A 25,229-nucleotide genomic window follows, 5' to 3' on the forward strand; every position below is an offset into this window, starting at 1 on the left:
AAAAGCAACACAACGCTGCAGTTCATGGCTTCATGTAATTATACACCTTTATCCTGCTGTGCAAATGTCAAGTTCAAGGAGTTGATTCTAGTTTTGGCCACAAGAGGGAGTCATTGTCTCTAAAATGTTGAAGAGAAATCTTTGTAATGCTTACTACTTTTAGCACAAACATAAACAAAATGATAAAATAGAGTAAAGCAGGAAGTACATCCTCATTTTAATACGTGTGTATATGTGATTATACACAGATACAATGCTGTTAAGTAAGTACCTTTACCGAAGCACTGTATGTTATTATAGTTTGGAGGTAATAATACTTGCTAAGTGTTTACATTTTGTTCTACTCAACATATCTTCCTATTGGTTCTGCAAATGAGATTTTAAACAATAATATAGCGGCAAAGAATGATTTTCTATGTAATGAAAAAGTGGAGTAATGGCACCCTGAGCAGAGAATGAAGTCACACCTCTATTGGTGAGTTTCTCTGTTATTTTGGTTAGTGCACGTGAGTCCCTCCTGTTAAACATTCGGCCATCTTACCTTTATCAGTGACCGTTGAGAAAGTTATGGAGTAATCTTTGCCTTTACGAAGGGACCGCCCACAGGTGAGATGATGGCGCAATGCAGAATGCAGCGTTCAAGTGCAAGCGACCTTTTCAGAATTTCCTCCATCGAAGAAACGGGTCTGTCGTTGGCCCACAAAAAACATGTCAACTTCAAAACAGGTTTTTAGAGTTTTACTCACTCCATCCACCGACCTGTCTCCCCTTCCCCCCCGAATAAGTCCAAGGCTGGATTTCTTTCCTTGGAGCCAATACTGGTCTGCCTCTACGGAGATGGAAGCTAAAGGGCTAAAGAGCGGCTAAAGCGATGTAGCTTGACTCGGAACTGGCTTTTTTCCCTCCTCCATGTGTAAGTAACTTGACTTGCTACGTCATATTGTGTCTATTTCCATTAATGACCGGCTACAGAAGATAACGTTAGCTAACTTGCTGTTAGCGATATTATAAGTGTTCGGCACTAATGTTGCTATCGCTAACCACTGCCAGCTTTGTTATGGAGCATATCTCGGCAATGCTAGCATGGGTTTACGGTTGTGATGGGATTGTTTCTTTTTTTGTCGGCTCTCGTACACAGGGTAACTTTTTATTAATATGCTACTTGTTGTGTGTTTAGTGGCCGCTCTCACTGGCCTTCATGACACCTTGCTAACTGAGAACGTGAAGAGAGGGGGAGGCAGAGTTGAGGTCAAACGACTCCGGAAGTATGGCCGACCAAGCATTTTTTTCTGCTCTGAGATGCTGGTGGTTTAGTGCGACATCTAGTGGCAGTGATCGTTTACAGAACTTTTCTTCTTCTTAAATGCTCCTTAACAGATTTCATACAACTTGATATGTTTGAGAGGCATAGGTTACAAGCCCTGCAATTAAACTGTACTCAGGTAAGAGCATGTGAGTATTATCAGCTAAATGTAATTGCAGCATAAAGGTAAAAGTGCATATTATGTAGCATTTTATACCATTGGATTACCATTAATGGTGCATCAATATGCATGCAGCATTTGAATATAGCTGGTTGAACTGGAGTTGATCGAAGCTATTCTAAATACTCTAATTTCTGTATACTAATACATTATATTTTATAAGCTCATCACAGCAATTCTGCTTTGTAACTAGTAAATACAACTGTCAGATGAATTTAGTTCAGTAAAAAGTACAATATTTCCCTCCCTGCAGATTAAGACTTTCTTTTAAAACATTTGAGCATCTTATAAAATTTGAATATAAAAATATTGCAATACCAAACAGTGTGTAAAGTAATTAAAATTAGTTACCTGTACTAGCTACAACAAGAATAATCTGATTTTATTAGTCATTTAATGATACAACATCCCAAAATGGCCAATTTTACATAATGAGAACTTTTACTTGAGTACTTTTATATTGTGGTTTTACTACTTTTACCTAAGTTGAGAATCTGAGTACTGCTGCACAGATGTGATGTATACAGAGTGTATGCGTGTGCTACTGTATGCACATGAGGTCCATGTGTGATTGCCTTTGTCTGTTTTGAGTGATTGAGAGCGCCCTCCCGCATGTCTTTATGTCAGAGGTAATCAGGATTAGCCTCTGTCACAGATCATCCACTATAGCTTTACCTCTGCACCCGCTTTCTCTTTCATCTTGTTCACTGTGTCTCTGTGGGTTTTTTTTTTCATTTCTCTCTCTGTATGTCCTCACATGTTTGTAGCATATTGTCCTTTTCCATTCATACAACACTAAATTCAATATGAAAACATTTGATAAAACATAAGTAGTGCATAACAACTTTGATTTCCCACCAATTTATGTAGTTGTTCAGTTTATGTACACTCATCTTCACTCTCTTCCGCTCTCCCGAGTCTTTGCCCAAACTGCCCCTGTCCACTGTCGTATCCAGCTGTTCAATTCGGATTGAGGCCAGTTCAGTGGTGCATTTTCCAGCCAAGGGCCAAGGGTCTGTGTCATCGAGCTGTTCTCCCAGCTTATCCACCGCTGAGCTGATAATGGGATCTGCCCACTGCCTCCTGCCTCATCAGCACCATAAATTGTTCTGTAGTTCCCATTCTCAAACACAACAACAGGCCTCACTAGAGGTGGTGCGATCTATCCACCCGTCTGACCTGGTGATGTTTTTCTACCTCTAACTGGCTTTCAGATTATCTGCCCCAAACGTTTACATGTGTAATTCACTATGACCTATGCTCATACAGGTTGTTTATTTGTATCTCCATAAACTTGTCCATCACAGGAGCTGTTCTCTTATTCTTACAAAACAACCCATACAAGCAAATGTGCCACGTCCTGTTTACCAGTTGGTCAAGTAGCGAGGGCAGCCCCAAATCCCCACTAATCACTTTCAGGCATCATGCCATGCTTTCTCTTCTCCTCTCCACCAAACATCTTCATTTTGATTTCTGACCTCCTCCTCCTCCTCCTTTTTTCTTTCACTGTTTTTTACATGCTGTTTATCTCCCTTAAATCCTCACTGTCACCTTCTTCTTATTGTTAAACAGTAATGGAAGTACTCAGATATTTTACAAGAAATAACAAGTGCAAGTTATTCAATTCCCTACTTAAGTAAGATTACAATGATGATTCATTTGTCTATTGGGGTATTTGGCCTTTGTTGGCAAAAGGGAATAGATTACTGTTTAAGGCCAAATTGAAGGAATGACATTCATACAAATGTCTGGTAAAGCTGAGGTCTTCGTGTGGCTGAAGGAACAAGATAAGAAGTAGATCATCAGAGCCCTGGTCAGACCCTGAGACTGACTAATAAGCTTTGCCTTCCCCTCTGTCTCCTCCTGAATGTTATTTAGTTAAAAGGCTGACTTTATATAGCTTGTTGCCGGCCAGTCAGCAAGAGGCACTGCGTCACTTGCCGGGGATAAAACAGTAATGAGGATGGAATTGGAGATAATGGGGAACAGAGATGGAGGGGAGAGAGCAGCTGCCACATATACCAACGAGAGCATTGTGCATAAAGGACAGCAAAGAGACATGTTTTGAAATGTGTACTTTTAATTGTTTTTGTAAATAGTATTACACTCAAAGTGAAATGGGAATCAAATTATGTAAAATAAAATAAAAAAATCATCCCCTTCTTTGGCAGAAAGGCAGTGTGTAATACTTTAACACAAAACAAAATTCATGATCCAGATACAAACATATAGTATTACACATTGCACTGTTTTTAATGGTTGTAGTCTGCAACTGATAGAAAAGGAGCATTTTCACTTTCTATCACACAGGTGGAAATCACCACTTTTTGTTTGTTGCTGTTTTCCCTGGTGGGGGTTGGACAACAGTTTATAGATTACAGGGATAATGTCCTGACAATACGTTACTCTGCAGTTAATCTGCGATTGCTCACAGTCCAGGATTGTGCCTTGACCTTCAGATGGTGCTGGTTAATCCCGTTAGCCCCAGGCAGCCACTGTGGAAATCCCAGCACACCTGTGCTGGCTGTGCCGCACTCTGGATCTCTACACCACCGGTATGCAGAGCCACCTGTAGACGCACAGGTAAGAAAAACAAGTATATTATTCTGTAGATAAAGAAAGGTGCATTAGTGATTAGTGATGAGCAGTGTCTTGGTTTAGGGGCAGTGGGTGAAGTTGCATCAGAAATATTTGTAAAAGTAATATAGAGAAATATACAATAGCCTCTGGTGTTTGCTAGTGAGGGTTTGTCCTGAAGCCTAAACTGAAAAAATCCCTCCAACTCTTTTAGCTGATGAAGAATTATATCTTTATGGTGTCCTCCTCACGATTTATGCTCTTTTGATGACTGAGAATGATCTAGGCTGATGGAGGCGTATGTCAGGAGTAGTGAGGAAAGCTGTAGATTAGTTTGGGAACAGAGCTGCACTATTGAATACAATGCTATGCATGTGAGATTAGGTCAGGGAAGAAGCCCCTGTGATCTGATTGGGACATTGTGTCAGGGATCACAGTGGGATCACAACAACAGATCAAACTGCTTTTTTAAAGAGGCCTTGTATGTGGATTTTCCATAAACAGATTCTCCATAGAAAACCTCTCCTGCAGCTAAAAATGTGACACTTCCAACTTCTTCTAGGCCTTCAGGTCATGAATCATCAGGCAGACAGAAACATGGTCTTCTAGTCTCACTAGGGTTTCCTGTCCTGATTGCCTTCGACCTGTGTGCTGTGGTCCATTACCCGGAAATCTTGCAGGGTCAGTGGCTCTTTGACCCGTTGCTGAAGTGGATTAGCTCAACAGGCTGATAAACTCTCACAGGGGATAAAACGCACATTTGAGATTAGATCAGATGAGTGGCACCTGTGCTGGCTCTGTAAATCTATAGCTTGTGTTTCTATCAGTTACATTTTCCTCTTCCTCTACATTTGTGACCGATTTCTCTCTGTCTAACTGATTTTAACCCTCTGTCACCCGTGGTGCCTGCTGCTAAAGTAGCTTTTGTTGCACTGCTTTTTGGATGAGGTTAACCTCTGCCCTTCCTCTGATTTTTGACTCCTGTGCAGGTTTACTCTCAGTTACTTGATAGATTGAAAAGTCAAGTTTACATTACCCATTACGAACCAATATAGTCAGTTATACAAGATCCCAGCTTTACCTGACTAATGTTATAATTAAACTCAATTCAGCAGTTTTCTAACTCATATTCCAGGCATCACATACATGTTTGTAAACGTGTCTGGTGAGAAACTAAAGACAATTTTCAAGATTTATATGGAAAAGAATAGTCGAGACCATAGAGAGAAATTTCAGGTTGGGCCAAAACTGTCCCCATGAGATGAAGGCAAAACTGAACAAGTCAACAGACCTCATTAGCTCCAGTTAAGGGCTCTCTGCCTGACACATGAAGTGGCTACTTTGATGAAGCCACCAGGAAAGAGTTATCAGGAATTATCATCAGCTTTATCAACAATGTTTGATGAAGGGCTTGTTAAGAGGCTGTCTGTGTGTGTGTGTGTGTGTGTGTGTGTGTGTGTGTGTGTGTGTGTGTGTGTGTGTGTGTGTGTGTGTGTGTGTGTGTGTGTGTGTGTGTGTGTGTGTTTGTTTGTGTTTTCAACAGGATGTTTAACTGGGTGGTGAAAGTGGTCCCCCAACTCCCTGAAGCTCCCGGGACAGATGAAGCTGCCGACTCCCCTGCTGCTGTACGATAACACGCTCACACACACACACGTCATCACACATACAGAGTATGTGCTGAGTATTTTTTTCCTCACTCTTCTCTCTCTCTGACATTACAGCCCACTACAAAAAACAGAGAGGGTGAGGACTACTTTCAACTTGTTTTATACTTGTTATATACTATGCACCTTTTAGATATGTATATTCACATACATTTGTCTGTCTAAAACATGAGTATTTTTTGTTTTTAACCTTCCTACAGTGAAGAGTCCTCCACTGAAAAACACAGATGAGGTCACAGAGGATGGGTAAATTTCACCTTACTCCAGCTTCTTTGAATGTGTTTTGTCTGTGTGTGTGTGTGTGTCTGTGTGTGTAGTGTGTGTGTAGACGCACTGAACTCTTCCCATCTTTCCTCATCTCCTCTACAGCCAGGGCCAGACTGGAGTATTGGGCTGGCTGTCCAATGGGTTCGTCAGCGCTCTGCCACAACCTACTAGCTCCCCTCGCCTCAGCAGGGCCAACTCTGATGCCAGGGTGAGTGTATAGATGTCTGAGTGAACATGTAGTCCTCTAATAACAAGGCCAAAGTGTATTTTTTGTGTTGACTACAAATCAGAGTCTTTGAGACAACTCTAAATTATAGGAATTCGACAACAAGAGATATTTGTTTGTAAAGTATATCAGGCTGATATTTGGTTTTCATATCTTAGCCAGCTTTGTCCATTGTGATGATCTGCTTCTTGAGGACACCTAAATGCAACTTCTGAATGAAATTTCCGAGTGACATGGAGTGGCCAAATGTGGAATGCCACGACATTTTACTGTATTTGAGTTTCTGTATCACATTTTCACAACACTTTTCCCAAAATTCGGCTCAGTGTATTTCATTTCTCTATTGTGGCGTTTGCGGGTGATGATGTTTTGTTTCTGATTTGACTGGTGTATCAGTGGATTTTAGATATTAATTCTCATTTAAAGACACTTTCCCCATTATTAAATAGGCCGGTTAAGGAGTCAAGGAGTTAATGTTAATGCTTAAAAAAACAGTAAGGGGGAGATGTAATTTAACAATAACAGCATATCCATAACCATATAGATAAAACTCTAACCTTCTATATGTTGAATGCTATAGATTATCACAAAAAGCTACTTTAGTAAAGGTATTATTATAATTTTGAACAACGGGGAGAAACTCATACAGTAATTTGAGTTAGAGTGATTTGCTAGAAGCTAAATACATATTATCTATTCTGTCCTGTGAACCATTTGCCTCTTAATGTTTCCTCTTTCTTTTTTCCTTTTTTCATCATCCTGTTCACCCCCCAGTCAGGAGAGGATGGAGAGAGGTACAGTATGATTAGAAATATAGAGAATATTTAAAGAAAAATATGATCTAGCAAAGGTTAATTAAAGGTTGTTCCTCTCTCAGGTCTGGAGTGATTGGCTGGGTGACTCAGGGTCTGACCAAGGTGCTACCTCAGCCTGATGAAAAGTACAGAGAGACTAACGACGACAACGATGAAGAACACACTGAGGTGAGACACAGAGGACTTCATTTATTTGTCTATTCAGCCGAGCAATCAGTTTCAAGGAAATCCACCATTGCTCATACATTAGTAAATGGATTAATCGAGCCAGCATCAAGACAATTAACGTCTTTGATCTCTGTGACACTTGACTCAAGCAACTTAATATCGTCCCACAGGCTTATAAGACTACGGTAATCATGTGTAAAGGTTAATCTTATAAAGGTATCTACAGGGGGTTTAGCCAGGTTAAACCTCTCCATTAACTTCACTGCTATTTAAATCAGCCTCTTCATGTGACACCCATCTTCACTTTACTTCTCAGACAAAATGATATACTTAATGTTTCTAGTGATTCTAGGGTTTTTGTGATCCAGTAAAAGTAAAATATACATAATCTATCTCAGTTTTAAGGTTGAATTAAAGAAGGATTTAAATTACGTCTAAACTCTTTTTTTTTTCATGTGAAATCATCAAATTACTGTGACAAATAACTCACTCACATTAGTCCCCATTTGTATCGCACCCTGATCACATTACTCGCCCACTCACACACAAACATATGTAGAGCTGTGTGGAGTTGATGGCTTGACTTTAAATGCATTTTTCTCTGCTGTTTCAGGTCTATGATGTAGCAACAATGCCAGGTATGTTTCTTTTATCATGTTTCTGGGAGTTTTACCTATTTACAGAGGATGACTATTGACTGGTGATGATTACATATTAATTTATTTGAAAGTAATCAAGTTGTGTTAAATTAGATCAGTAATTTCCCAACCTAACTGAGCTATGTGATTGGTCTGTCTCTAGATTATGATCCCCTCCCACACATCCCAGTGGTGGAGATGATGTCAGATGACGAGGTGTCGGAGGTAGAGTGTCAGAACCCTCAGTTCCCTCCCAAGTGAGTATGAATCACCTCTAACCATACATTCACAATTATTAAAGCTGAACCCTGATACACCAACATATGACCAAAGTTTTCAAAGTACAGTAGTTGGATCTGCTGGATCCCTGTACCATGTGAATTAAAAACAGCAGGTAGCAGGTAGAAGTAAAAATGTGTTCAGAGCTGATCATTCTCTTCCTCTGTTGCAGCATGGTGAACTGGATAAAGCAGATCATCCCCCAGCCAGTTATACTGCCCCCTGGTGCCGTGCCCATAGAACCATCAGCCAAGTCCTCCCGCTCATCTCTGGACAAACGTACATGCACACACACGTTCTGACACACACTCAAGAATATGAATATGAGCACACATAGAGATGCATAAAGCATTTTGCGACTTTGTGGGATTGATACGTGTTTTGTGCAGTATGTTGTACACTGACCACATGTCTCTCTCTAATTTTGCAGTTCTGTCTCCACCACCTGAATCTCTCAGTGGAATCTCACTGGACACTGACAGCAAGGCCTCAGGGTACGTTTTGATCCCTCGCTGTCATTTTTAATGAGAGGACGTCATTTTCTTTCCACAGGATAAAATGACACTCGATGATCTTCATGAAGAAAACAGGAATCTGGATAACTGCATCTGATTGTGTGTTTAAAGTAGTGTGTTTTTTTTTTTTTTAGGCTGATGACAGTGGGTATTCTTGTCTAGAGAGTGTTAAATAATGGGCCTTTTTCACAGCAGACATTTTGACTTGTCATAGTAGGAAAAGCACAAGTGTAACAATGATGACTCCATTATATTCAGTGGTTCCAGTAAACAGTGTGACAGTGAGCAACGTGCACAGCACCAGGACGCTCAAACTAAATAGAATTATGCCATCATTGATTTTATCATTTACACCTTTGCTTTTCCTACAGTGACAAAATGTCTTCCATGAAAAACGCCTATTCTATATTTATGCTATTTTAAAAAATAATATCAGTGTTGAGTGCAACAGATATGAGGGTTTTAAATGAGTTAATTTGTCATCAACAGGCCACACTTAAATGTGTAACAGACGGTACATACAGTTGATTAGTTTTGTCTCTCCACAGTGTGGTTGGCTGGTTCGTGTCAGGACTGGGCCTGAAGTTGCCTCAGCCTGCCATTCAACCCAAAGATGATGCTGAGGTAACTTTTGCCTCTTTCTTCCTTCACCTCTTCTTGCCTTTCCACTTGTCAACCTCTCCTTTACCATCTCAACTGGTATTGTCTTGTCACTTACATTTTCCTAGAACTATATTGATAGCAATTCAACTCATACAACTGGTGTTTCTATTTTATTTTTGCTCTCAGGGTGCAGCTGAAGTTCTACAGAAAGGTGAGTTGAGGCTTTATGCACTTTATTATACTTTCCTGTAGTCATAGAAACCCTGTGTTTGACATCTTGCCAGTACCACTGTTCTTAAGTGCCACAATTCACAGTTCAATCAAGTGGATCTATATCATATAGCATAATGTTTTTGCAGAGGAGTGTTAACTTGCTAATAAATCATGTCTGATGTAAACTAGCAGAAAACATCTTTTTAACAATTCAAGTCATTATTTTTCTGGTGAAATATCCTTTTGAGTAACTCCTGTGGATCTGTGTGTTTTCTGTTGAAGCATCCTCTTGTTTTTCCCCCCATAGTTTTTGAAGAGGTGTTTTGGTCGGGTGGTCGGAGCCTAACTCAGTCCCTCTTCTCCTTCTGTTTCAGGGGGGAAGGCGCTGCGAGCCCCTTAAACAGCAGGAGGAGACGACTGGGGGATGCTCTGATTCCCACAGACAGACACCAATAGACAAATTTTATTATTGGCAGAGCCACAGTTGCTGTACAGTGTGCAGCTCAGTACAGAAACTTTTGGCAGCTGTAAAATACTACAAGAATATAGAGATATATTCAGCTCACCTTACTGTACTCAGTGTACAGTTTCATGAATGTATAACAACTTCAAATGTGTGCACTGATAAAACTTGATAAAAATGTGTACTATATACTCTGTAGGTAATTAGGTAGCTGCTTATCTTCAGACTTTGTGATTTTAAATTTGCACATTTTCTGTTTGACACAGAAATACTTTCCATGTCCATTTATTTGAAATAACTGTAGGTTTAATGCACAGGAATGCATACGTGAGATCTTTTCGTTACTTTATTGTGCTTTAGCCTATGGAAATGCAGACTATATATTCATGTTGCCATTTTCATATCCAGCATAAGAACATAACCAGAAAAAAAAGTGTGATATACTGATCTTACATTTAAACATAAATGTAGTTATTTTCAGAAGTCTCTCAGGATAAAAGGTAAAATCTTCCTTTCCAACAGAAATCTGGAAATAATGATTAAATGGCAGCTATGTTCATTTAATATTGTTATATGTGGATAAAGTGTAATCTCTATCAGTATTTATACTTGACATTTTCTGTAGAGGAAAATGTTATTGTAGATTGTTTTTCATCTGTAAGTCCTACTCCTTAAAATCTGTATTTTTTGTGCTCAAAGAAAGTTGAGGTCAGTTTGGATCCTGATCACGTTACAGTATGTGTAAGCTTTTCCAAGGGTCTAACTGAGGTTGTAACTGCAGCATGAGGCCTGCTGTGATCCATGTGATTTCTGTCTATGGCCTTGAACTGTGAAATGTGGCCTGGGTATGTGGTGTGATGTTGTGTCAGGGGGTTTGGCTTGATTTGTAAGACGCACACTTGCTCACATTCAAAACATTTTGACTGTCAAGTAGACAAGGTGGTACAATACATTGGTATAATGATATGCTGTAATGTAAGAACACTGCAGGTATAATAAAGATTCAGTATGAACCAATTTACGTGGTGTTTGTTACAAGAAACTACTTTGAAGATAAAGAAAACAACTGAAGTCTGATAATGTCTTTCCCCACAAACACCTTTACTTACCTCCTTGAGTCCTCAACAGTTCAATATCTGTGTATATATCTGTATCATAAACAGACCAGTCCTGTCCTACATACCTCTTGTTCCACTTTTTGTGTCCAAATATCCCTTGTACATCCAAAGCTAGAACCGAATCCATCACCAGCAGGTCCTATGTCATTTACATGTTTTGCATCTTAGACGCAAATTGACCCTTGTCACCCTCTGATAGCTTCATCCAAACTCAAACCTGACATGGTACTGGAAGACATGGAGTCAGACAACGAGGGTCAGCAGAAATGTGAGGGTGGTTCCAAAGCTGAAGCACCTTCCACATCGCTGACTCCACCATCGCCGGCAACACACCAACAGCTGGAGGCAACACAGCAGACACAGTCCAGTTCACTGTCCATGGCATCCATGCAGTCCCAGAAGTGCGATGATGCCAGTCCAGTACCAGAGCCATCAGAGTGTGTGACAAAAATATCTCAGGAAGATGCCGAGACTCAGACAGGCCGCTGGACGCCGTTTATTGAGAGCATCAAGAAGGAGGCTGAAGATGGAGCTTTGGCCACCATGGAGGAACGGTAAGAGAGGTAGAGCACAAGAGGATGGAGGTGGCCAGAGCTGGAAGTCCAGTATCATATCAAATAATTTAAATAACTGCAAGTTAAGAGTATTTATTGAACAATCTCTATCTCACAGTAGTCGAAACGTACTGACAAGGCTAAATTAACCTGGTTGGCTGCAGGGCCATAAGGTTTTGCTGTGGAATCCAAAGTATCTACAATAAAGAAGAACACATCCAAAATGTGATTTACCACATTACTAATGAACTAATAAGCACGCACAGCACGCATCATATCAATGTGTCTGTCTCTCTATTTAGTCTGCTGCAGGAGCGCATGGAGATGGCACGTATGGCTGAGGAGGTGGCCAGGCAGACAGCTGAGATGGCCATTAGACAGATGGCCAGTGAGGGACACTCCATCAAACTCTCACTAGGGAGTCAAGAACTGCTGGATGAGCCTGAAGTCGAGTAAGACAATGTGTCCTATTAGAGAAAGAAAGAGAAAGTGTGTGTTTTTCTGGCATTTTTGTATTTTTGGCAATGGGAGCCTCCCTGTGAAATGATGTGACAATGTGTGTTCACTGTGAGCAGGCTGCCAGTGCCAGAAGAAGAAGAAGAGAGTGAAGAAGAGCACAGTAAAGTCACAGAGTAAGAGTTCAGTTCTCCTCAGTTAACCTCCTTAAAATCTTCTGTAGGACCCTTAACCCACTTAGTCTTTCGCCTAGAATTTGTATAGTTCTTCTCTTGTGCTGTGTCTATTAGATAAAAACGTTTATAGCATTCATCTACTTAAAAACTATCTTAACAATTATTTTATTTTGAGTTGAAATTTATGCATGTTGTCAATGTCTCTGGCACCATGAGATTTTGAATTTGGTGTTGGAAAAAATTAAAAGTAGCAATGCTAAAATGTAAAATATACTTTTTTATTTCAAGTAAAAATACATTAGCAAGCAAAGCAAAAGTATTATGAAGCATAATGACCCATATCAGAGACTTATGGTTGTCGAATTATTTTATTATCAGTAATGTATTTTTGCCCATGGGTAGTTTAATCTGTAACAATGCAATAATCTGGAATAAGAAGATCGTAGGTTTTCTATTTTAAATCTTATATGCAAAGTACCAACTCTCAAATATCAGATAAATGCATTGGAGTAAAATGTGCAATATTTCCGTTTGAATGTGAAAGTATAAAGTAACATTAAAGTACAACTCCTTGACCTTAAGTTGCAGGAAAGTTAAGTACTTAAATAAATTTACCACCACTGAGGAGACCCTACAGCCACAGTATCCCCAGTTCCACGTCTGCATCATTGTCATTTGGCTGGCAGGTCTCGCTCCAAATCCCGTGGGTTCTCGTTACGTGATCCCTGCCGCGCGCTGCATCAGCACAATATATAAAAGCATCACACCACCGTGCCATAGCAACCACAGCTTCTCTTGGCAACACCCGCCCCCCTCCCACTCTCTCTCAGCGGTTCCCCCGGTAACACCTGCTGCTGCTGCTGCTGCTGCTGCTGCTGCTGTTGTTTCACGTCTGGAGACGCAGGGGAAATGATGGACGAATATTTTCTCTGTGTTTTTCTAAAAATGTTTAACTCTTGATCAGGTTTATACGACCCCACAGCCGAGTTTGAGTTACTTGTCGTGTGTCGATGCTCGTGGATATTTTGAGTCGGGACTATTGACGATAAAAGCACGTGAATATTTACAGAGAAAGTGAGTATCAATGTGATAACGTCGCGTTTAGGTATTAGATTACTATATGCCATGAAATGAATGCGCCTATTACTTATTATTGCTTAACTTAATTACTATCTTGATGCAAACAGTTGGCGTTATGTCAGCTTGCCTATTACAGGTGGTCAGTGGTCACCGAGTCAGTCGTGTTATGCTAACATAGAGAGAAAAGACTAACTACTAGGTCAGCAGAGTTCATACTTCCTCATTTTTCAGTATCAAGGTAGTGTGGCAGTTTGGTGGATGTCACCTGTGTTTTTTGGTTTAGTTTGTATCATACAGGTCATTTCTCAATTCAAATTAAGTGAAGAGAGAACCATTTTTAATTAATAGTCACATGTTTCACTGTAAGGGCAGTCTATAAAAGGACCTGACATTGTTATCACATCTGTGTGCCTCCATTGCGACATCAATTCAACACATTGCATGTTACCTAATGTGTTCTGCACACCGAAATATAAATTGAATAATTCTCTGAGCCACATTCGAGTTCTATGTTTTCATGTTTCTAACCAGCACAAATATGGCCAAATCTCCATTTTCAGATGGGGTTAACAAGATTTTATAAAGCCATGTAAACAGATATTAATTGAATTAGTCAAGTAATAATACTTTGGACAAGTATTAAGATTTTCTGTATTTGAAATGCAGCCTTTCACGCTGCTAGACGGTCTGTTTGATGCACTGTCCAACTGTTTTGTTCCCTGTCCTGTCCTGCAGAAGGGAAGAGAGCATTGCTGTGGAAGAACAGGAGGAAGAGGAAGAGACCGAGGAGCCTGCCACCACAGAACCAGGTAGAGGTCAAGAGAAAACACTTCTTTTTTTTTTTTTTTATCTTTCTTTTGAATTGACAATATAATCCCCTCAAAAAGATTTTAGCTGGAAAAGGTCTGGTCTGTTTCTATAATATCTTCAATTAAAAAAAAATTCTAGAGCCAAAGAAGGAAGCAGAGCCTCAGTGCATCTCCCCATCTCCACCTCCAAGTCCTGAATCAGTTAAGTCCTGTGAGTCGGAGCCTGAATCTGAACCAGAACCAGAACCAGAGACTAAGACCCAGGAAGCCAATTCAGAAGCTGAGCCTATCACCCGGCAGCCGCAGAAAGCAGAGGAAGACGGTCAAGGCACCAACGCTGACAAAGCTGCTGAAAAAGTAATGTCCAGGGGTTGAACATGTACAGTGATGAATACATGTGTCAGTTAATTTAACCCCCTGAATAGTCTGAGCTTATTCATCAATATACCCACTGTAAAATCTCTTTACAATTAATTATGTTTTGCAATTAATTGACATTTTTATTCATTTTTATTTTTCAATTATTATAATTTTTTTTCAATTAAATTTTTAGCACCAACCATGTTCACATACAACTGTTGCTCATCACTCTGCTGCCATTCATTAACATACACTGTGTTTATTGTAGGAGGAGGAAGCTACAGGGGATGGCTGCGGTGGTATGTGCTATTCTATTTTACTATGTTGTTCTGTTTTTCATCAGGAAAATCTTTCTCATTACAGATTCTGTATACTGCCGTGATTAGAGCTGTCATATTACTGCATGTATGTCTGCCTGATTGGTTATGTTGTGTTGAACTCTCAAGCTTCTTAAATGACTGTCATTCTACAAACTTGTCCCATCACATACACATACATCTACACAGCCACCACTGTATTTGATTTCATCACTGCATCTCTGTGTCAGTTAGAGTGGACGTCTGTCAGGCTCAGACTCTTACTGACATTGTCATTCAGACTGTCAACAGTGCCCATCTCCCATCCTGCTTGTATTCTGACTATATATCTGCCTATCCACCTGTCTCTTCTATAGCTCCAGTCAGCTGTGATGCGTTTAAGAGTTGCCTGATGCGCATTCCTCACACCTCTGAGTGCCTCGGCAATATCAACGCATTCTTCAAAGAGAACGGCATCTCCCCCCCGAAAATACCCTCCATGCCTAAGCTACCCACCCAACTCTCTGACGTGACCAAGTACTTACCCACCTTACCCCCTGAATTACGCCAAGAGCTCTCCCAGATCAGACTCACACAGGTCCCCCGAAACATTGCCCAGACTCTGACTGAAATTTTGCCCAAAAGCTCAGAGGGTTCAGTCGGTCCCAGTCTGTCCAGTCTTTCCCAGAGCTTTTCAAACATCCCGGAGAAACTCTCCCAGTTTCCCAGCCGGACGCAGCAGTACTTCCTCAACGTCCGGAACCGCCTCAACAGCCTTATGCCCCAAGATGCCTAAGAAACAGCAACAACAGCAAAAACAGAAGCAAGACGTAGAACTCAACCGACTCGTCCGACACTCCCCTCTCCCTCCTCCTCACCATCCTCAGCTCCGGTCCCGCTCCCCGTCTCCATCCTCCCCCAGTGGTAGCGCCCTCGAGTTGCCCAATGTGCCATCCTATCCACGTCTGCCTCCAATTGTCAGCCCCCCGTCAAAGCAGCTCAACTCCCCGTCCCACCAGCTGTCTGGTCTCTCTAACCCAGCGTTCTTCATTGAAGATGACTCAGACATTTCAGCAATAAGACCCGCAGGTGAATCTGCAAGCAGTGGAAAGTTTACTGTCCTCGTGTGATTCCTTGCATACAATGTGCATTCATGAACTCAGTCATAATGATGAACAGTAATTCTACATATAAGCAGAATAAACTGATTCGTAAATTAGCCCTAAAATTAAATTAACAGCTGATTTGACACTAAACTGTATTTAAAAGTGTTCATCAAAGAAATATACAAAAAAAGTAACAGCTGTATCAGCTGAGTTCAGATGTCATGGCAGATTCACTGACAACATGTTCTGCAGGATGAACATGCTGTCAGGAAAAAAGCTAGCTGTTTCGTGTTGTGTTAGTGGATTTTTGTATATATTTGCATTTCCCTATCTTCTTTATCTGTCTCAGACAAAATCTTGATCTTACTTGAGCACCAATGTTACTTTGTTCAGTTGAGCTTTGAAGGAAAGAAATAGGTATATTTTTGGATAAAAAGAATATATGGAAGTTTTCACTCTATTTCAACATTTCGTCAAGAAAAACAAAACCAATAAAAAGATTTTTTTTGAATGGCTTTGATAGAACATGTACATCAGGAGGCAGAAAACTGACTCTTGGTACTTTTTTATTTAAAGAAGTGTGCCAAGAGCCAGATTAGCCAGACTGAATGGTTTGCTAGATGAGTAAACTAGTCCTCTCAGCTACCAGAGCACTTTTATACATGGCCTAGTTCAAAGGTGGATCCTCTTGCATTAGTCTGATGTAGGTCCTGCTAAATCTGCCTGCCTCCCTGTCCTGCCCTGCTTCTGCTTGTAACTGTGACCTGCTTTGCATCTTGCAATGCTGCCAAATGTAACATTCATGTATTATTACAGTATATCGTGTCTTTGCAAGTGGACTTACCTCAGTTTTGTCTCAATGCTAATATACTGTTCATACCATTATTGGTGATGCCCATGACTAAATAACAACAAATGTATTGTGTCTGTCAACCTCTCCAGAGACCTCCAGCCTCAGCCTTCGTCCGGCCGTCAATGTAGAGGACGTTGACTCAGACCATGAGAGAAAAGGAGGAGCAGGAGGAGGAGGAGGAGGGAATGAGGAGCAGAGTACTATCCCCCAAATTCTCACCCCACAGGACCCCAAACTTACAACCCTCACCGTCCCTGTGACCCCATCTGGAGGTCGTCAGAGGTGAGAAGTAGCTGCTTAAACAACAAATGACATAATTACAGAATATGAAACATTTTTCTTTTTTTGGGGTAAGTATGTTATCTAAGACAATTGTACTTTAATGTAATATATGCTATTATATGTCACATTTGAAAGATGTTGACAGGTGTACTGTAGACACTATCTGTTTCTGAAATGGAAATTCAAGAAATTCTTATCTGGGTGCGCACTAAGATGTTCCTAATCTTTTTCTTTGCCCTCATGCTTTGCACTACAGCAAAGGAGATAAAGAGTAAGGAAACTTATCTTATATGCATTCACAGCAAAATCTTTGATAACACAGAAATGGAAAGCATCAGTAGGATGTATTTTTGTCATGGTGCTAGCTTCTCTGTTTGCAAGTGAAGTCTTTTGATCAAAAAGAAGATAGAATCAAATATTTATAGCTGGAAATATCTACCATTTGTTGATTAAAATAACAATTTCAGTCACAGATTTAAATGTAATTATTATTTGTGGATTTAATAAGTCATTACATTTATTATTTTGGAATGAATCGCTTCACAGTCTTCCCTCTGTTTAGTGCTGTTTGAAATGACTTCTACGCCCTCTACTGTTCATCTTCTTGTTGTACAGTCTGTCCAGAGTCAGTAGAATCATTACTGTGGTCTGTATTTAAGTGTCCCGCAGAAAGCATGTGTGTGCAAGAAGTAAGCTGTTTCAGAAAAAGTTTTTTTTTTTTTTTTTTGTGCATAAACGAGAAATAAGAGCTGCTAATATAACACACACAAACAGATCCGCACATGTTGTTTGTGCAAAAACACAAGACAGTTTGTTGTATGAATCACTGTGGAGCAAAAATTGTTTGTGGAAGTGTTTCCTGTCTTGTGTTGTCCTCTGTTGTGCTGTTCTTCTGTGAAGTGTGATGGTACTGTTCACTTCTGCATGACTTTTACAGATTTGTGTGCTTTTGGCTATTGTATGGATGTTGACATAACATACCAGAAGTCAATAAACCGATGCATTACAATCTTGCACTTGCATCTTCACTGTGTCACCTACCTGTAGAGTACTGTAGGTGATTTATCTTCACATGTTCCCTGTTTCTTGGATTAACCTCATGCTTTCCCTGGCGTGCGCACACACACACACACACACACACACACACACACACACACACACACACACACACAAACCCTCTCTCTCCCTGTCTTCCTGCTCTGACCATGCACAACAGTAGTGGAAGGAATCGTAGGACTATCTGGACAAAGATGTAAATATACCCTTAGTAAATATCTCCCTATTAGTTGCCATCCTTTTCATCCTCACATTGTGCTTTATTAATCCCTAATTTTTCCCATCTGTCGTTATTCATTCACTTATTACATTATCATTTTCAGTGATTATTCATCTTTATTTTTCACAGTCACAAATACAGTTTGAGCATGAAAGCAGCATGTAGTTTTTTTTTCTTTTGTCTTGGGCAAAATTTGTCATTTTTAGGCACAACTCTGTGAATATGAGAATGATGTGATTTTGTGTGTGCCTTTTACCATTTACAAATACCACTTTACATGCTACACATTAAAGCCACATCACAGTGTGTTTTAGTTTAAGACAAAAAAAAGAGAAGAGACAACAAAGGCAGTACTATCTCAAAGTTGAACCAATGATGTTGCTGTTTCTACTTAACCTTAACAGTAGAAGGCTGCAATCTCAAAGTGAAGATGATGATGAAGATGGAAGCATCCCTGTCAGAGCCTGGCCCAGCCAGTCCAGCCTGCACAGCACAGACGACATGTGAGTACTGTACACACACACACACCCACACACACACACACACACACACACACACACACACACAAACATCATTTCGACATCATCTTTTGACTTTATTTTTTAAAGTCTTAAAGAACGTCCAGCATCTTCAGCCAGTCAGACCAGCACAGTGGTGAACGAGCGTCTGCAGGAGCTGGTCAGGATGTTTAAAGAGAGGACAGAGAAAGCCAAGGAGAAACTCATTGACCCTGACAGCTCCGATGAAGACAGCGTCATCTCCTGTGAGTGAGAGTTTCTTCTTTTCTCTCTATTACCCTCTGTTACAGCAAGCTGACATACAAAATAAGTGTGAGTCAGAAATATACAGGTAATAATAGCTGGTATAGACAGTAGCAGGTGTTACAATACATTTTAATTCCAGGTTAAGAGAGTCGGCATTGTCCAGCCGGGGGAACCACCCACTCATACCCAAAACTACACAAAGTTATACCCACACCTTGGACCGCCCTTTATATAAACAAAAAGCTTAATGAATAAGCTGAAACTGCCCACTCACTCACACAGGTGAGTAGAAGCAGTAGTTGCTTGTATCCAGCCTGCCACCTTCCCCTCGTTCTTCCTTAAACATGTACCACCAGTGTCCTTCGTCAATTCCTAAATAAATGCTTTAGTCCCTCAAAAGCTACGGAGCTCAGTGGTCCCTAAAGTAGGTGCTTTAAGGATGGGTCAAGGGTGCTTCCAGATTTGTTCATTGACATTTTGTACAGAAAGTTTTTCATATCCTTTTACCAAATTAAAAACACAAACTGCATTATTCAGCTTTAAGACCAAAATACCAGGGCTAACACCTCTGTGCCCTTTATAATAGAAGCACTCTGATCCGTTCTGAGATTGTAAACCTTTCTCTTAGCATCCTATCCCATCAGGCAAGAACACCTCGTCTGCAACACGTTGTAATTCTTATTCTAAACCTGTGTGTTTTTAAAATCTCTGTCATGTCTTCTTGTGACCTTTTGTCCCCTCTCACCTCCCTTTAGCTCCTCCTCAGGCCTCAGCTCCTCAGCCTGCTCCTGGAGCGCAGCCGGTGGATGGGGGAGAGAAGGAGGCAAAAGCAGGTCCATCAGGAGGAGGAGGAGGAGGAGGAGGAGGAGGAGGAGAAGGCGGGGTGGAGAGTGAGGCAGAGGAGGAGCAGTCTAGCAGCTGTTGCAAGGTGAAAGCTCCTCGGTGGATACGAGCCTGTGTACACTACTGTTTCCCCGCCAGCATCGACCCTTTCACCAGTGAGAACCCAGCCGAATACGCCACCCCCTGCCACCTACTCCATATTGTACAGTGCAGTAGAATCTTCTTTACTCAAACTACTCAGAAGTTATTGGTTCTTATGAGGGGGTGATTGATACGCTAGTGGCCTAAGGTAGAAGGAGAGGAGTGACACACGTGTGCAGTTCAACTATCTGAGTGGTCATGCAGAAAGTTTGAAGTTAATAACTTTAGCTTTAGCTTTTACCTTATGCCACAAACTTATCAATCACCCTTTTTCATTTTTCAGCCACGAAGTTGTGACCAAATTTTAGAAATAACATTGATCATGGTTTGAGAAACATTTATTGAGCTCTGTGCTCGTCCCCAAAGAAACTTAACTCACAAGAAATATTCTTTTGACTTATAGTGTTTATATGTGAGTGGAGCTCAATAACCAGGTATTATTTAGTTTGGGTAAAGGTGAATCTACTGTTTTATTCTGTCACAATACAGACACCTGTCTAATCATCTGTCATTTACCCTTTTCTCTTCCCTTACTTTCTACTGTTGCCATTCTTTCTCCTTATGCACAAAACCACATTCTCAATAATGTAAATAAATGTTTAATAATAATACAGATTAGATCCTGCTTATTTGTCACACCCTTATTCCCATCAAGCTCTAGTTGTAACAGTGTATAGTGGTAGTTGGTGCTTGCTTAGTGACCATCACGTCTGCTCTGTGAATAAAGACTGATTCCAGTCTGTCTACAACTACACCTCTGTCAATTATCTCGTTGTTTAATTCCCTAATTTCTTCTTCCGCAGACCTAATGTATGTGCTGTGGATGTTTTTGGTTTCTCTTGCGTGGAACTGGAACGTATGGTTCATCCCGGTGCGCTGGGCTTTCCCCTATCAGACTCCAGACAATATTTACTACTGGCTGCTGACTGACTACCTGTGTGACCTCATTTACATCCTGGACATCACCGTCTTCCAGCCACGTCTGCAGTTTGTTCGTGGAGGGGACATAGTGGTGAGTGTGACACTGGAAGCTTTTACTGTAATCGAGCACCATCCCACCAACTGGGACGAATTGGTCTGTAATGATTTTGTTTTCATCACAGAGTGACAAAAAAGAGATGAGGAAGAATTACATGAAAACCAAACGCTTCAAAGTAAGTAACTAGAACTGAATAAAAGTCGATTTTATGTTCTGCTTCTCTGTGTTTTGAATATTAATTGGTGAATCAATCATTGAGGCAATTTAGTCAGAGTGAGATGGTACCTTACTGTTTTTCAGTTTGATGTAGCCAGCCTTGTTCCCTTGGAGCTCTTCTATTTTAAAACCGGCATCAACCCCCTGCTCCGCTTACCCAGGCTGCTGAAGGTGAGGCTTTATTACTGTATATTCAAACCTTTGTCACCAGTAATGTGTATCAAATATTCTGAACCACACACAGCAATGTTGCAATGCCAATATCAAACACAGTATCATTAAGTATGGCGCCGATGTAAAGGAAATGTTAATTTTACAAGGCATCATTTATCCATTTTGGTAAATCAGCTTTCAGTTATTTAGATTTCACTTTTTCAAATAGACAATTTTGAAACCAAACTTTACAAATATTTATTTTTTCTCTTCTCTCGTAATGCATCCCAGATCAACTCCTTCTTCGAGTTCAACGAGCGTCTAGAGGCCATCTTGACCAAAGCCTACATCTACAGGTTAGCTGCGACCTTACTAAATACTGTCTGTATGTGGTGGACAGAGGTTCCATGAAGGGCAACAGTTGAACAAACAACCAGGTTTAGATATTCAGAGTATTCACATGTACTGCTGTCTCGTTCTCTCTCAGGGTGATCCGTACCACCACCTATCTTCTTTATTGTCTCCACTGTAATGCCTGTCTCTACTACTGGGGCTCTGCCTTAAAAGGACTGGGATCTACCAAATGGGTGTACAATGGCGAGGGAAACAGGTTGGCAGAATAAACACACACACACACACACACACACACACACACACACACACACACACACACACACACACACCACCCATGGTCTATTTTAGTTGCATCTTTTTACTTTTATCATTTATTTAAAACACCTGCCCATGGTTTTGATTTTGAAGCTATTTTCTTGTTCTGCCTCTTTCCAATGCCTCCTGTCTTTCTCTCTCTGCTCAGCTACATTCGCTGTTACTACTTTGCGGTGAAGACCCTGATCACCATTGGAGGTCTGCCAGACCCCACCACCCTGTTTGAGATTGTCTTCCAACTCATCAACTACTTTGTTGGAGTCTTTGCCTTCTCTATCATGATTGGACAGGTAGACATATAAATATAATGGACATATTTTTACCTTCCACATATACATATTTAACTTTAAAAGCTGCAGTGTGTTATTATTCTGATAGTAAGGACTGCAATACATCATAAACCTCTTTGTGCAATAATTGTGTTAAATTAACTTTATCTTTATCTTACGATTGACTAATTTTGACTCTCAGATGCGTGATGTGGTTGGTGCAGCCACAGCAGGTCAGACCTACTACCGCACATGTATGGACAACACTATTAAATACATGTCCTCATATCGCATCCCCAAAGACGTCCAGAACCGCGTCAAAACCTGGTACAACTACACTTGGCAATCTCAAGGCATGCTGGGTAAGGAGAACATGCTGTGACCCCACTGTGTATACTGTACATCTGAACTTTCAGTCATACTGTACTTACTACTGTTTTCCATCCAGATGAGCAGGAGCTGCTGACTCAGTTGCCAGATAAAATGCGTCTGGACATTGCTATAGACGTCAACTACTCCATCGTGAGCAAAGTCCCTCTATTTCAGGTAAAAATGAATAAAAACACATGAAAAATGACATGGTATATAACAGTCTTTCTGCAAGACCCAGTTGTGTTGTAATGCTAGTGTACTTGCCATATAAAGCTCACCAGAGATTTGCAGAAAGTATATACAGTATATTTTCCCTTACTGGTCTGTTTTCCCTCTTGACAGGGTTGTGACCGACAGATGATCTTTGATATGCTGAAAAGCCTGCGCTCTGTTGTCTACCTGCCAGGGGATTATGTCTGCAAAAAGGTACATGCCGTATGCAAGCCTGCCTGTATTTTGTTAGTAGAAGACTTGTATAGGTCATTGTCATTGTATCATCTGACTCTGCCTTTCTCCCCCTTCGTTGCTTAGGGCGAGGTGGGTCGGGAGATGTACATCATAAAGGCAGGGGAAGTGCAGGTGGTTGGAGGTCCCGATGGGAAGACGGTCTTTGTCACTCTCAGAGCAGGATCAGTCTTTGGAGAGATCAGGTGACCTGTTGACCCTCTAACCCCACACCCTGGTTCTAGCTGAATATTCTGCTGTGCATTTATCTGGATTACTTTTTACAACAGAGCATTTTGGACAATGACCACATTGACCAAAAAGACAAGAGAAAATATATTTGTGTGATTTTAACACTTGGTGTTTGTGTTTGTTGGAGTTGCTTTCAGATATGATAGAAAATGTCACATTAAACCATGCAATTATCTCCTCTCTCTCTCTGATTGGCAGTTTGCTTGCAGTAGGCGGGGGTAATAGGCGCACAGCCAATGTGATTGCTCATGGTTTTGCCAATCTCTTCATCCTGGACAAGAAAGACCTGAATGAGATCCTGGTCCACTACCCTGAGTCCAAGAAACTGCTCCGCAAGAAGGCCAGGTCAACCATGAATGGCGTTAAACATTACCACAATAATCAATAAAAATCTGCTCTGTATTTGTCCTTTATTAGTGCTGTATAATTTACCAGGAGACTAACAACAGCTTTGTCTGCATGTATGTAGTTATTACAGTGTCCTTAAGTCTGATTGAAGTCATTGTCTCAACCACAGGAAGATGCTTACCAAGGGGAAGAAACCTGAGCCCAAAGAAGAGGCTAAGGAACCCCGTCAGGTACCGGCAGCCCCGGTCAGGCAGGAGACTCCCAGACTGCTGAGAGCTGCCCTGGAAATGACAGAGAAGTCCTCTAGACTTAAAGGAGCTCTGGCTAAAGTCAAAGAGAAGACCAACAAGTCCAGTATCTCATTACAGGTAAATGTACACAAAACCTGAGCAAACCAACGAAGAAACATATGCACATGTGACAATAAAAAGGAGGGGCAAGGTGGGTACATCGTAGACACATATACACAAAGCAATAACTCTTCTCTCCTTTCCTCTTCCAGCCCTCCATCTCTTCCTCCCTCCCCCCTCCATCTCCAACCTCCAGCTCTGGACCTGACAGAGATGCGGACACGCCTTCACCCGTCTCTGCCAGCTCCACCACATTTCACTCTGCATCCCACTGTCACAACAACAGCTCTGTGATGGGATCACAGTCCCAAAGCGACGCAGACAAAACGCTCGCTGTGGACCAAAGAAAGGAAGATGTCAGTGAGGGTGTAGGGAATGAGGGCGAGAAGAGAAAAGAAAGGAAGTTGTGATATTTTTCTAAAACTTGAGCAGAGGGGAGTGGTTGGAGAAGTTGGGAAGGAAAGGAAAGGGAGGTGAGGAAGGAGTCTGCACTTTGAAAAGAGGGAGATAAAGAGAAAGAATTAAAAGAAAAAGGTGGCAGTTGAGAGAGGAGGAAGGAAACATTAGAGTAAAGAAACTGCTTTTGAAGAGAAAACAGGAATAATCAATGCTGAGTATATCTACCAAACACTGACAGGATGCTGAAATGAAAGACACTGGTCTTGTATAAAAACTGTTTTATTGTCAGACTGATCTGTTAAAGTTGTGTGGGGCAGCCTCATTGCAAAATATCGAAGTGGTACTGTATTCAATCATGATGCACTTGTCCATTTTGTACATTATAACCAACATATTTACAGCATGCCATGCAGTTGTAATATACCTTTAAACTTAAAAAGCCGATATAAGATATTTTGTCACTAGTGTTGCCCCTGCCTCTCCCCGGTTTTTCAAGCTAGACCAATGGAAAATACAATTTCAGATTCTTATGTTCTCCAATTGCTTTGCATTCCTCTTTCAACCTCCACCCACTGTTCATCTCTGCTAATCTCATTATTAATTCATTTAATGCAGGAGTAAGCCATTCCTTGCCGGGTTACCTCTTCAGACGCATATTTCCATCATCTACACTGAGTTTACACGACTGAATTCACTGTAGCTATGATGTGTGAAGTTTGTGTGGGATGGCAGAGTTAAGCCATAACAGTTAA

At 40.9% G+C, this 25,229-nt stretch overlaps 1 protein-coding gene across 1 annotated transcript; it reads left to right on the top strand.

The window, feature by feature from the left end:
- Positions 1–5,605: 5,605 nt before the first annotated feature.
- On the top strand, positions 5,606–24,372 carry LOC111225166 (cyclic nucleotide-gated cation channel beta-1-like). Its single transcript, XM_022749859.1, has 37 exons — positions 5,606–5,686; positions 5,783–5,804; positions 5,926–5,971; positions 6,095–6,200; positions 6,993–7,012; positions 7,096–7,201; positions 7,815–7,839; positions 8,003–8,096; positions 8,291–8,397; positions 8,549–8,612; positions 9,182–9,257; positions 9,423–9,447; positions 11,230–11,584; positions 11,887–12,036; positions 12,160–12,216; positions 14,032–14,105; positions 14,245–14,462; positions 14,734–14,764; positions 15,139–15,515; positions 15,649–15,850; positions 16,810–17,002; positions 18,683–18,781; positions 18,887–19,041; positions 19,798–20,040; positions 20,830–21,038; positions 21,130–21,180; positions 21,306–21,392; positions 21,666–21,730; positions 21,862–21,984; positions 22,192–22,333; positions 22,515–22,674; positions 22,761–22,858; positions 23,027–23,110; positions 23,216–23,334; positions 23,579–23,725; positions 23,898–24,082; positions 24,275–24,372. The coding sequence occupies exons 1-37, from the start codon at positions 5,606–5,608 to the stop codon at positions 24,370–24,372; spliced, it is 4,494 nt and encodes a 1,497-aa protein (XP_022605580.1).
- Positions 24,373–25,229: the final 857 nt, after the last annotated feature.

This window comes from Seriola dumerili, unplaced genomic scaffold, assembly GCF_002260705.1.
Source record: "Seriola dumerili isolate Sdu_G_001 unplaced genomic scaffold, Sdu_1.0 BDQW01000147.1, whole genome shotgun sequence".
NCBI classification, from domain to species: Eukaryota; Metazoa; Chordata; class Actinopteri; order Carangiformes; family Carangidae; genus Seriola; species Seriola dumerili.

Excerpts from the sequence above, each read along its gene's own strand:
- LOC111225166 (XM_022749859.1), top strand. The coding sequence starts at position 5,606 with ATGTTTAACTGGGTGGTGAAAGTGGTCCCCCAACTCCCTGAAGCTCCC. Across the intron at positions 14,106-14,244 it reads GCCTGCCACCACAGAACCAG|AGCCAAAGAAGGAAGCAGAG; the intron begins GTAGAGGTCAAG and ends AAAAAATTCTAG. Across the intron at positions 21,039-21,129 it reads TTCGTGGAGGGGACATAGTG|AGTGACAAAAAAGAGATGAG; the intron begins GTGAGTGTGACA and ends TTTTCATCACAG.